This window comes from Gossypium raimondii, chromosome 8 (assembly GCF_025698545.1).
Source record: "Gossypium raimondii isolate GPD5lz chromosome 8, ASM2569854v1, whole genome shotgun sequence".
Lineage (NCBI taxonomy): Eukaryota > Viridiplantae > Streptophyta > Magnoliopsida > Malvales > Malvaceae > Gossypium > Gossypium raimondii.
The window spans coordinates 29,419,055-29,431,920 of NC_068572.1; the positions used below are offsets into that span (position 1 = coordinate 29,419,055).

The 12,866-nt window shown below is 34.6% G+C and overlaps 1 protein-coding gene across 1 annotated transcript; it reads right to left on the reverse strand.

Annotated features, from left to right (window-relative positions):
* Positions 1–3,294: 3,294 nt before the first annotated feature.
* On the reverse strand, positions 3,295–7,476 carry LOC105791182 (leucine-rich repeat receptor protein kinase EMS1). The gene has a single exon (XM_012619134.2). It carries the CDS (start codon positions 7,264–7,266, stop codon positions 3,439–3,441), a length of 3,828 nt encoding a protein of 1,275 aa, XP_012474588.1. The 5' UTR covers positions 7,267–7,476; the 3' UTR covers positions 3,295–3,438.
* Positions 7,477–12,866: the final 5,390 nt, after the last annotated feature.

Here is a 12,866-nt window from a genome sequence, read left to right on the forward strand (position 1 = left end):
AAATATTTAAGTTAAAAAGTTAAAAGGAATTAAATTCTTAGTTAATTGTTTGTAATTACTTGTATAATCATTTTTATTTTTAATATTTGATTGTTTGTAATTAAATTCAAATTAATTGTTTGTAATTAAATTCAAATAAGTAATCTTATTTTATTTTTTGTTCATTATATACAAAAAATTACAATTTGATATTTGATATAAATTCAATAACAATTAATTTTAATAACAATTAGTTTTAACTTTTAAGTCAAAAAAAAGGGCGGGCGGGCAAGCTTCATATATTTTTCACGGGCGGGCCTCGAAAATATCGAATATATTTCGAGCCGGGCCGGGCCCAGGCCTAGGAAACGGGCTGGAATTTTTTATGGGCCCGACCCGAACCCGGCCCGGCCCGGCCCATGAGCACCTCTAGCGCTGAGTAGAGGGGTTTTTCTTTCTTTTTTTTTGCTAAGGGTTAAAAATAAATCCTCAGTAAAAATCTAAAATTATTTGACCCCCTTTTATTAACAGAAATTTTCATTTCGCTAGTTTGAATGTTAATTGTGTTGACATAATTGACGGAAACCATCATAAGTTGCCACGTGATAATATTCCGATGTGACATGTCACATTAATAAAAAATGATTTTTGAAAAAAATCTTTAAATAATTAAAATGTGGGCATATAGAATAACTCATTTTGGATGAGTGCAAAATTTAAAAAAATTATAAATTATTAAAATCTATTTTAAATGTGTAAAACTCAAAAAATAATTTATTATTTATTCTTGTGTATATATAAATACTTTTAATTCAATTTTTATGGGCAATAATTATATATATTTGTGTAAGAAACTAAGAATTTGTATTTGAAATAGATTTATAAAATTTTAAATTTTTAAGCTAAAGCAGAAAAACTAATATAATATATAAACAATAGGATTCGACAATGCATCAGAATAAGGATAAAAGGTTTAACCCTAAACCCTAATTACAAAAATTCAAATAAAATTTTATAACATTAAATATTTTTAAGCTTTTCACATTTTAATTTTTATATAAATTTTAGGGATAAATATTAAAATTATACATGAACTATGGTTTAATCTGCAATGGTATCTGCGAACTTTGATTTTTACAATTTTATACATGAAATTTTGATTTGATTCAATTCTTGTAAATTATTAACACAATTATTGATATAACATCATTTTATGTTTATATATTTATCCAATATAAAAATAAATTGATGTATTTAATTTTTAAATATGTATGATTAATCAAAACTAAAGTTGCAAGTATACATTTGAATCACAATTAGAGTTTCGTGTATATAATTGCACCAAATTAAAGTCCATGTATATAATTACACATTAAATCAAGATTCATGTATGGTTTTGAGATTTATCCCTAAATTTTAATATTTTTATAATTTCTATTTTTATAGTTTTGAAGTCATCCAGAATGAATTTGGACAATTGACTGTCCAAATTCAATTGAACCTTGACAACCATTTATCCTTGTATATTCTAAATGCACAATTTTTATTAGTTTTTTTAATTTTTAGATTATTTTGATTTTTTCTATATATATATTTTTTAATTTTTTAATAATTATTACTATTTTTTTATGAATTTCAAATTTTTTTATTTTGCACTTATCAAAAATAAATCTAGACAATCATATGTCTAGATCCATTCTATATATACATTTTAATTAATTAAAGAAAATATTTCTTTTTGTAATTTTTTTGCTGACGTGGTAACCATTGGCCACTTCTGATAGCTTTCGTCAACCGCATCAGCACGATTAACAATCAAATCGATCAACTAATGAGGATGAAATGATTTGATTTTTTAGATTTTTTTTATTTATTGCTTTATTGCTTTATTCTTTTTTACCCCTTAGAGCGAGGGAAGGAGAATGCGAAGGAAAAGAACAAATGATAGAAATTAGTTGTGTTATTTTTGAAGTTAATAATCGGTATCGTGTAAATTTCAAATATTGACATTTTTATTTTTGAAGGTTTTTTATTATCTATCGGGTTAAATTATTATATATTTAGAAAGAAAAAAGGTGAACAACATATTTAAATAGTTATTTAATTTAATTTTAAACTATGCATTAAAAAAGTTGGTTTTATGGTCATGTAAATTTAGGATGTTAGAAAAATTAAAAATAAAATTAGAGTCATTTTAAATTAAATGATTTGTTATGCTTAGAATTGGTTATATAATCAATCCATCACTAAATGATGTATCTAAGATAGTTGACCTATATATTAACTCACAAGTGAGTTTAACATCATTATTTAATTTTAAATAATTATTTTAAGTTTAAATTTATAATTTAAAATATAATTAAATTTTTATAAGGATTAGAGAGGAATTATGAATAGTTCTAGGCATTATATTAAAAAGAGTAGATATGATATGAATCTACAATGAGATTAATGTTAAAAATATATATTAGTTAAATTCATAACAATAAAATCATTGTTAGTTAATCTCAATTATATTCAACTTAGACTTCACGTTACAATATAATAACTTAAAAACACAAATATACAAACAAATAAGGGAGCATGTATCTCGACTACCTGCTCCACATTATCATGTAACATGCACCCACCATCTATGTCAAGCTGCAAGCGGTGTCAACAAACACTGCACTGCACCACCATATTAGTCACAACAAATTTAAATATCTACTAAATTCTCACTCACTCTTGCCATGCTTCCCTTTCAGACATGTCTCATAATGATATATATTTATAAAGAAATACGCCAATCCAGATTCGCCTGTTCTGTAAGCATACTTAGAGAATCAACTTATTACCAATTCTCTCTACCAAACTGAAACCTAAGACATACTTTTAACATTAGGACATAGGTAAACATGCTGCTTGATTGTCAGGTCTTAGATTTTATGGAAGAATGAGGAGGACAACTGCAGGTGCCAATTGGGTTTGTCTTACCAATTTTGCTCAGTAGAAAAAGGCAAACTCAAAGATAGTTTAGTACTCTCTCATTTCTGCTAATTAGGCCAAGGAAATGTAAAACCTGACTGAAATAGATCATATTCCCCCTCATCGCCTATTCATTCAATATTCCCACTCAAAGCAGTAAGGAAACAAGAAATCTAGGCCTCAGTTGGTCTTAACATGGTTTCAAGTTAGGATTCAAAGCAAACATACATTGCAATTGTGAGTTGTAAAGCATGGATGATATGAGACTTCTCTGCTTGCATAGCAATACTCCTACTTGCTAGAATCTTGATTTACAGAAAAGTGGAAGAAATGATAAAGACTATCAAATATGGGAATTGACAAGCGACAGTGTCAAGATATATAATTAGATTAGCAACTCAAACCTTACACCGTGCACATTCTAACTTTCTTCATAATACTTACTTTACAGGATTATTAATAAAGAAAAGTGTCATATTTCCAGGGAGAAAGTTACTCCTTGTGGATCCCTTTGAGGAGCTTCAACACTTGAAGCATGGTAGGTCTGTTAGCAGGGTTCTCGGCCAGGCAAACTGCAGCAATACTGAGCACCTGAAGCATCATCTGCTTTGAATCCACACTCATAACCACAGGATCTAAAACATCTGCAGCCTGACCCTTTTTTATCTTCTTAGTCACCCATCCAACTAAATTCCCTCCTTCAATCTCTTTAAATTCAGGGCCTGTTGGCTCTTTCCCAGTCACCAATTCCAGCAGTATCACACCAAAACTGAAAACATCTCCCTTTGTAGTGGACCTACCGCTCTGTCCATATTCTGGTGGAATGTAACCAAAAGTCCCTGCTATATCAGTACTAACATGAGTTTCACAAGCACTAATCAGTCTTGCCAGCCCGAAGTCCGCAACTTTTGCTTCAAAGTCTTCACTGAGTAAGATGTTGCTGGCTTTGATATCTCTATGGATGATGTGGGGAATGAAACCATGGTGAAGAAATGCTAGTCCCCGAGCAGCACCAACAGCGATTTTGAAGCGTTTGGACCAATCAAGGACATCAAGAGCTCCACTGCGATTTCTCAACCAAAGATCCAAACTTCCATTGATCATGTATTCGTAAACAAGGAGCTTCTCCTCACCCAAAGAACAGTATCCAAGCAATGGAACAAGATTTTGGTGCTTCACCTTTCCCAAGGTTTCCATTTCAGCTATGAATTCTCGATTGCCTTGTGTTTTGGCCTGGCTTAGCTTCTTAACTGCAACAGTCTTCCCACTAGGCAACTTAGCTTTGTAAACAGTTCCAAAGCCTCCATCTCCGATTATGTTGGTCTTGCAAAAGTGATGGGTTCCCTCAAGGATGTCACCGAGTGTGAGTTTCAGGAGTGGCTGCTCAAATGTCGCTATATTGATGCTCAGCGGCTCCTTTGACCTGCTGCTGCTGCTCAAGAAGCAGAGATTTTGATCCAGGAAGTTGTTTAATTTGCTTTCCTCAATTTCTTCTGGATCACTCAGCTGGCCACTCCGCATAATCCATCTGCGTACAACAAAGGCTGAAGCAAAAATGATAAAGACACTTGCAGCCACAATCCCTGCAAGGCCCCAGGCATTTAACAAAGAAGATCTTTCAGAACTTCTGATCTGGCACTCCAAACCTGTAATTCTTCCACACAAATCATTGTTCCCAGCTAGAAAGATTTTTGACAGGTTTTGACAAATACCATTTCTGGGCACAGGTCCTCCCAACCGGTTTTCTGCTAGATTCAAGTAGAACAGACTGAACAAACTGCACACTTCCTCTGGAATCTGTCCGGATAATCTGTTTCCGGATACATCAAAATACTCTAGTTGCATCAAGTTACCAATTTCTGAAGGAATGGCACCAGTAAATTTATTTCCATGAAGATCCAAGTACATCAAATAAGACAAATTGCCCAAAGATTGGGGCAAGCTTCCATAGAAAATGTTATTACTCAAATTCAAGTCTTCAATCTTCCAAGACACGGAATTTGAGAACAGGTTATGTATCTCACCAGAAAGCCTATTCTTCTGAACATAGAGCCCCACCAGGTTAAGCATCTGGGACAATGACGAAGGTAGCTCACCGGCAAGCTTATTATTGCTTAAATCCAAGTGAGTAAGCTCTTTCAAGTTCCCAAAACTCGCAGGAACTACACCAGATAACCTATTGCCAGTCAAATTTAACTTTACCAAACTACCCACACGACCTAAGCTTTCAGAGATGGTTCCTGTAAACTGGTTATTCCCCAAATACAAGCCCTGAAGCTTGAGAGAGTCACCGAATTCAACAGGAATAGGACCTCTCAGCAAATTTCCAGACAAATCCAAAGTTGTAAGATTTGTCAAACGAGAAAGTGATCCTGGAATCCTGCCAGTAAGCATGTTGTTGTTGAGAAGAAGATCCACCACCACAGCACAGTTTCCCAATTCTTCAGGTATGGGACCAGTCAACCTATTGTGTGACAGATCGAATACTCCATGATGCTGCACAAAGCTCAAGTCAGGCAGATTAGCCTGATGGAAATATGAAGATGGTTTCCAAGGGATGGAACCGGATAGATTATTGTGAGAAAGAACCAGGCACTGCAGCTGATCAAGGTCCGCAAGTTCCATGGGAATTGATCCACTGAAATTGTTGTTTCCAAGATCCAGCGTTGTCAATGCTTTGCAGTCTCCAATTTCAACAGGTATATTTCCTTCCAAGAAATTCGAATTCAAGTTTAGCACAGAAAGAGCTGTGAGATTGCCGATCTCCTTTGGTATACTTCCCTTCAAACGATTACCGCTAAGAACAAGCGTTTCCAATGTAACCGCATTTCCAATATCAACTGGCAGAGTCCCCTCTAGCATATTATTTCCAGCAGAAAACTCCATCAAACTATTTGAACTCCATAAACTCACAGGAATGGTACCAGTGAAATTGTTGGAGTCAAGGTCAATAACCATCAATGGAAGCTCTGAAAGATACTCTGGGATTGAACCATTAATGTGATTATTAAGCAAAACCAACTGAGCAAGATTTCTACAGTTCACAAACACATTCTCAATGGTACCCGAAAGGTTATTACCATCGAGATCAACCTCAAAGAGTGATTCTGCATTGCATAACTCTCTTGGTATCGAACCCGACAACTTGTTATTGCTCAAACTAAGGTGCTTAAGCCTTGAGCAATTCTCAATTTCAGGAGGGATGTTACCTGAAAAGTGGTTGTTTGAAAGTAGCAAAGACTCCACCTGGTTCCATTTCCCAAGCCAAGGTGGCAGTGGCCCAGAAAGCTGGTTCGTTTCAGCAGAAAACGTCAGCATAGGCAAACTTGAAAGCTCCTCAGGCAAGGACCCGGACAGCGAATTGAAAGACAGCATCAACATCATCAAATTCCGGCAGTTCCCAAGCTCCGCTGGTATTGAACCATTGAGCTCGGTGTAGACGAGGTTCAATATAGTCAAATTCTGTAACTTTCCTATAGACTTTGGAATGGAACATTTCAATGGGTTATAAGAAAGGTCGAGCTTGGTGAGTGATTTTAGATTGGATAGTTGTTCAGGCAAAGGTCCTGTTATGGAACAAGAGGGTGAAAAAAAGTTCTCAAGGAGTGAAAGTTTACCAATTTCAGGTGGTATTTTCCCTGTAAATTGGTTGATTCCAATGTAAAGAGCGGTCAGGTTTTTTAGCTCACCAATTTCAGGCGGGATATTACCAGAGAAAGAATTGTTGGAAATATCCAGAGAGGTTAAAGACTGAAGATTTTCAAAGAGTGTTGAAGGGAGAGAACCTGAAAGGAAATTGTTAGCCAGGTCCAAGAACTGTAGCTGAGTTAACTGTCCAAGCTTAGTCGGCACTGTGCCAGTGAGTGCATTGGTGGAAAGTTCTAGCGTACGAAGTGTATTCAGGCTGCCCAGCTCGGGAGGGATATTTCCGGTGAAAGAGTTAGACCCGAGTTTGAGGGTCTCGAGGAGAGTCAACTCGGCCAACTCAGTCGGAATTTGGCCAAAGAAGGAGTTAGAGGACAGATCTAGGAGGGTGAGGTTTGAGAGGGACGAAAGGGACGGAGAGAGAGAACCTGTCAAGGACCGAGATGGAAGAGAAAGCGAGGTGACTCGGCCGAGCCGACATGTGACACCATCCCACTTGCAGAAATGGATTTTTTGGTTCCATGATGATAGAAAATGAGGGTTTTGAAGCCCTCTTTTGAAGGAAACCAGAGCTCCCCTGTCTGGGTTTCCGTCTGCTTGCTCTCTCGTTGCCCCTGATATCGATAACAACAAATGGAGGAAACAGAGGAAGTGAAACAAAAGGTTAAACTCCATAGCCAAAATAAGAAACAGTAATATTTACAGGGGAAGATGGGAAAGAAGAGAAGAGATAAAAGATAAAAATGGAAGGATGATAATGGCCATAGGCAAGGGGAGTAAATTCTGAAGAAAGGTTTGGGTGAACTTTAAAGAAGAAGACACCATAGCCAACGTAGGTCACGTGACTGGAGCTTTTGTAACTGCAATCCTCAAATCTCAATCGTGTTTCCTTTAATATATATATATATATATATATCTTTTATTGAGAGAAAAATCCCACATGAGTTTTGATTGATCATATATTACAAGTACCGCTGAGGCTGAATCTTTGGTTTGGAATTATTATACGATAGGAACAAAAATCTTTTGATTTGTATATTAAAGAAAGAGCTATAAAGGGCCCCTACTTCAGAGAATCCGGCTCTTGTCTATTTTCTTTAATCTTCGCTTTGATAAAATTAGCACACTATGGATGATTGTGGTTTAAGGCCTAAAAGCTGAGATACCCTTTTGTTTATTTCCTTGGGTTGTTAGAAGAAATACGTTTTATGTAAATAAAAGTGCCCCAACCCAAATTTGCTTCTTCAGTGCAGCTGCAGTTGCACTGTACAATTTTCTGCCGAATCTCTGATACTCAAAGATTTGGGGAAATTATTGAAAGATGGAAGAAATAGAAATTAAGTGAAAAAGGTGTAGTAAACGATGTGGTTGTTTGTAAGCGTGAAATGTGTGTCGTCGCCCTTCAACTTGAGATTTTCAGTAGTCAGAACGAATTGCTTTATAATGGAATCTCAATTATCAACCCCCCAAAAATGAAACAACAGAGTAAAAGAACTGGACTAAACTGAAGAGGTGAAGATTGCGGAGCATGGCATTGGGAACAAGAACTTGCAGAAACCAGTGCTTTAATTTCATTGGCAGACAAATTATTTTGGTCCATTAGCATGTATAAATAAAATGGTTAAATCGCTATTTAGGACTTAATCAAAAACAAAACAAAATCAACTTCACCTAAATAAAATTTTCTGCAAATCCATCCTGGTTTTGTATTTTTGTGATGCAGGTCAGTTATCAGATGAAAATTTTGGACGCATTATTATGTGAGAGTGAGAGGGAGTGGCCCCTTAAACTTATGGACCCCTACATTTCCTTCTGATGAGACGGTCCAAGATGCTAATATCAGTCAGGTGCATTATTCCAATTCACCTTATTGCCCCTTCACACTCTTAAATCCATGTTATAGAATAGGACCTCTTAGGTATCAATAAAATAATATTTGATTCTAAAATTTTAAAATTTAATATATATGTTTCAATAATGAATTAGTTTTAAAACTAAAGATTATTTTTGGTCGAAATTATAGCTAATAATTGCCTTAATTTTATTTATATCTTTTTAAACAAATATTAGTAATTGCCTTAATTTTATTTATATCTTTTACAGGAATAAATGGTTTGGCATGTGCAAAAGGACAAGGCATACATAGAAAAAAGGAGTGTACCTTATAGGGCAGGTGTCTGTTTTGAGTTGTTTGTAAGGACATGAGAACCTGATGTAGGCTGAGTTGTCCCTTCGGTCCCACTTAGAGCAATACATGGACCGGGTGGTTCGCAATATGTGGCCACTAGACCTGTCTATGGGCCGGGCTCACAAAAAATTTTCAGCCCGTTTACTAGGTTCGGGCCCGGCCCGGCCCAAAATATGGGCCTGAGATTTTGTCCAGGCCCGGCCCGAAGAAAAAATATGGGGCCCGGCCTGACCAGTTTTTAATTAAAATTAAAATTATTTTTTTAATAAAATTAAAACTAATTGTTATTAAAATTAATTGTTAGTAAAATTATCAAATTATTAATTGTTAATTGTATTAATTGTTGTAATAAAATCTATCATTTGATTAGTAAATTTATCAAATTATTAATTGTATTAATTGTTGTAATAAAATCTAACATTTGATTAGTAAATTTATCAAATTATTAATTGTATTAATTGTTGTAACAAAATCTAACATTTGATTAGTAAAACAAACTTGATGTTTTATTATTATTATTTTGTAACACTAGTCAAGGAAATGAAAGTAAATAAACTTAAAATAAAAAATTATTATATTTTAATAATAAATATATATATTTAATATTTTTCGGGCTGGGCCGGGCTGGGCCCGGGCTAAAAAAATCTTGCCCGAGGCCTGGCCCATTTTTTAAACGGGCCTAAAATTTTGCCCAAGCCCATATTTCGGGCCTATATGTTTACCAAAACCCTCCCATATTTCAGGCGGCCTGGCCCGGCCCATGGACAGGTCTAGTGGCCACCCCGACAAACAATTTTTGTTTATAGGTAAGAGATAAAATAATTTTTAGAAATACTTTTATTTAAATTTAATTATAACATATTTTATAATAATACAATTATTATTCAACAATCCTCTCAATTAAAAATATTTTAAATAATTACTTAATATTTTTATTTTTATTTTTATATAATAACCCCGACAACCATATTTTATTGTTTTTAGGTTTATTATATAAAAAACGATAACATTATTCAATAATTAATTGAGCTCTCAATTAAAAATAATATTCAATTGAATTCTTAATCAAATATAAGCAAGCAATCAGTTAAGCCCTTCAAAAGTCAATTTTCATATAAACACCATTAACTTCGCCATGTGGTAGTAAGGTTGTGCTACATGGTAAAATCTAGCAATTTTCCTTAAAATTGTTTAAAAAGCATAAAAAAATTACAAAAAATTATAAATTTTTATCCAAAATTATAAAAAAAATTAGAAATTTGAAAAACTAAAAAAAGAGAGACTAAATTGTCTAAATATGCCCCCTTTTTTGTTAATTGGCTATGTAGGTATTTTTTTTGAAGATTTAGATAAATATGTTGATTTTGGAGAGAGTGTGCGAAAACGCACTCATCTAGACGCACTTTCCTCCAACGGTAAAAATTCAAACACGCAAATGGTAAAATTTTTAAACAGCCCAACAATAACTTTAATTTCCTATAAATACCAGACCATTTTTCATTCTTTTCACTCAAATCTAATTCTCTTCATTCTCTCTGAACTCTCAATTTTCTCAAGATTTGTTCGAATTTTTCCAATAAATTTGTATAAAAATATTATAGTTTTGTTTTATTATTTCATAGATCATTCATTTCGATTAATTTTTCACGAATGACAAGTTCTCTTATTCGTTTTGACGACAAGCACATCTTCACCGCTCAACCGGTAATGGTATAGAAAAATTTTAAATTTAATTATTTTCAATTAAGTTAATTTTAAAGTTTTTAAATTATTTTATTTTATTGATATAAATAGGTGGATGATCGTGTTTTGGAAGATTTCATACTCAATTTATCAAATAGTGCACCCACTAAAATTTGTGGTTATTTGCAAAATGCAGGATTCTTACATGAGTCTTATATACTCAGGATCTATAAATTGGATCCTATAGTTATTAGCGCGTTGGTGGAAAGATGGAGACCCGAGACACACATTCCATCTTCCATGCAGTGAGTGTACAATCACACTCGAGGACGTAACTTTACAACTCGATTTACCTGTGGATGGGCCAGCCATTACAGGGTTAGTGTTCATTCTCGATAAAGGCAAGGCATCTTGAAGGAAGGTGTCGAACAAGTTTCAAGATGGTCGAATAGAGATGAGATGATTGCAAGATAATTTCAAAGACCTTTCTCTGAACCTGATTGATGTCATCAAAGAGAAATTCGTCCGAACAATACGCCGTCAAAGTTTTATGCATATATACCAGACCATTTTTCATTATTTTCTCTCAAATATTTTGTATATATGCATAAAACTTTCAATATATGAAAGGGTAATTTTATTTTGGTGATTGGTAATATATGAAAGGGAAATATGTGAAAAAGAAATTTTGTATATAACCATAAAACTAACAATAGTACATCATATAAAAAATGTATCACCCTAGATTTGACCCAATTGTCGGGTTTGAGTTACGGAATGCCACATTCATTTTCGGAGCAACTACGATCCAATTTAACCTTTTACACATACTACTAACTACATTAGACATTCATAATATGTTTTTCAATAATATATAGGTTTTGTATGAGCTTACGAAAGCTATTTTACCAACTCGAGATAGAATTAGGACCAAAATGTAAAGTTTGCAAACTATCAGGTTGACGTCGCAACTTTGAGGGTTCTAGATTGCGACGTAACTTACTTTCCATTCCTCGTCAACTTACTGTTGATTCATCGTCGTGACATTAAGGGTCCAATGTCGCGACATAATCATTTGTTTTCAAAAGATCCAAGTGGTACCAATTCATAATGGCCTAACAATTTGGCCAAATCCATATTCAACCCGTTGAACATATAAACATACTTCCAAAGTCTCATACATTACCATTTCAACAACATTTTCATCTAATTTGGGTAGTTTAGGTTAAAACGGTTTGGGCCATATTGTAGTTGGGTCTTGGGCTAAACGGGTTAGTTATTATTGGGTTGGATGTAAATGGACCTTAAAAATGGACTTTTAATTTTAATTTGTTTTTTTAATTTGTGTTTATTATTTAATTTGGGCCGGGCAAATATGGGTTATTACAGCTGCCCCTCTTTGCTCATTGTCGTGTAACAGGAATGAAGCAAAGACTCTGATAAGGCCAAATTTGCCTGGTCATGCGGGATTCTGGTATTCTTCTTCAAGTAACCTCATTCCATCCTACTGCATCTTCAGAGGTATAGGAATCGGGGTTTTGATCCACTCCACTGTAATATCAGGGAGATAGGATTTGTAACTCGTAACCTTAATCTGCTTAACTGTGATGTCGGGGAAGTGGGATTTGTTGTTGTAGCTTCAATCTGTTCCACTGTATCGCCTGGGAGGTAAGATTTGCTGTTGTAGCTTTAATCTTTTGAACTGCAATGTCGAGGAAGCAAGATTCACCATTGTGACTTTAATCTATTCTACTGCATCGTCTGGGGAGATAAGATCTGTAATTCTTCGGTCTATTCCACTGTAATCTCAGGGAGATAAGACCTGATGCGATCTACTCTACTGTAACTTCAGAGAGATAAGATCCTTTATTTTAATCCGCTCCACTGTAATCTCAGGGAGATAGGATTACTAGCTTCAATCTACTCCGCTGTAATCTCAGGGAGATAAGATTTCTGGCTTCAATCTGATGCGATCTGCTCTACTGTAACTTCAGAGAGATAAGATCCTTTATTTTAATTCGCTCCACTGTAATCTCAAGGAGATAGGATTACTAGCTTCAATCTGCTCCGCTGTAATCTCAGGGAGATAAGATTTCTGGCTTCAATCTGCTTCCTTACACTTGAAGATAAGATTTGCCGTCTTCAATCTGCTCCGCTATTGCTTAGGGAGACAAGATCAGTAATTTCCCAGATCTGTTCTCTGGGGAACATGACCTGTATAATGGACCTAATTATGCCTAATAATTAGGATGACATGATCAAAATGAATCAAATGCTCCTAACTAGACATGTGAATAATATTTGCATGAATGCAGAATTTTATTTTTCCAAAAATGATCCCGCTTAGGTTGTCATTACTCGAAATTTATTAAGGCTTTGTGACTGACATGCTACAATGCCTTCT

What these genes read in the sequence shown, in the direction of transcription:
- LOC105791182 (XM_012619134.2), bottom strand. Translation starts at nt 7,266, where the DNA reads ATGGAGTTTAACCTTTTGTTTCACTTCCTCTGTTTCCTCCATTTGTTG.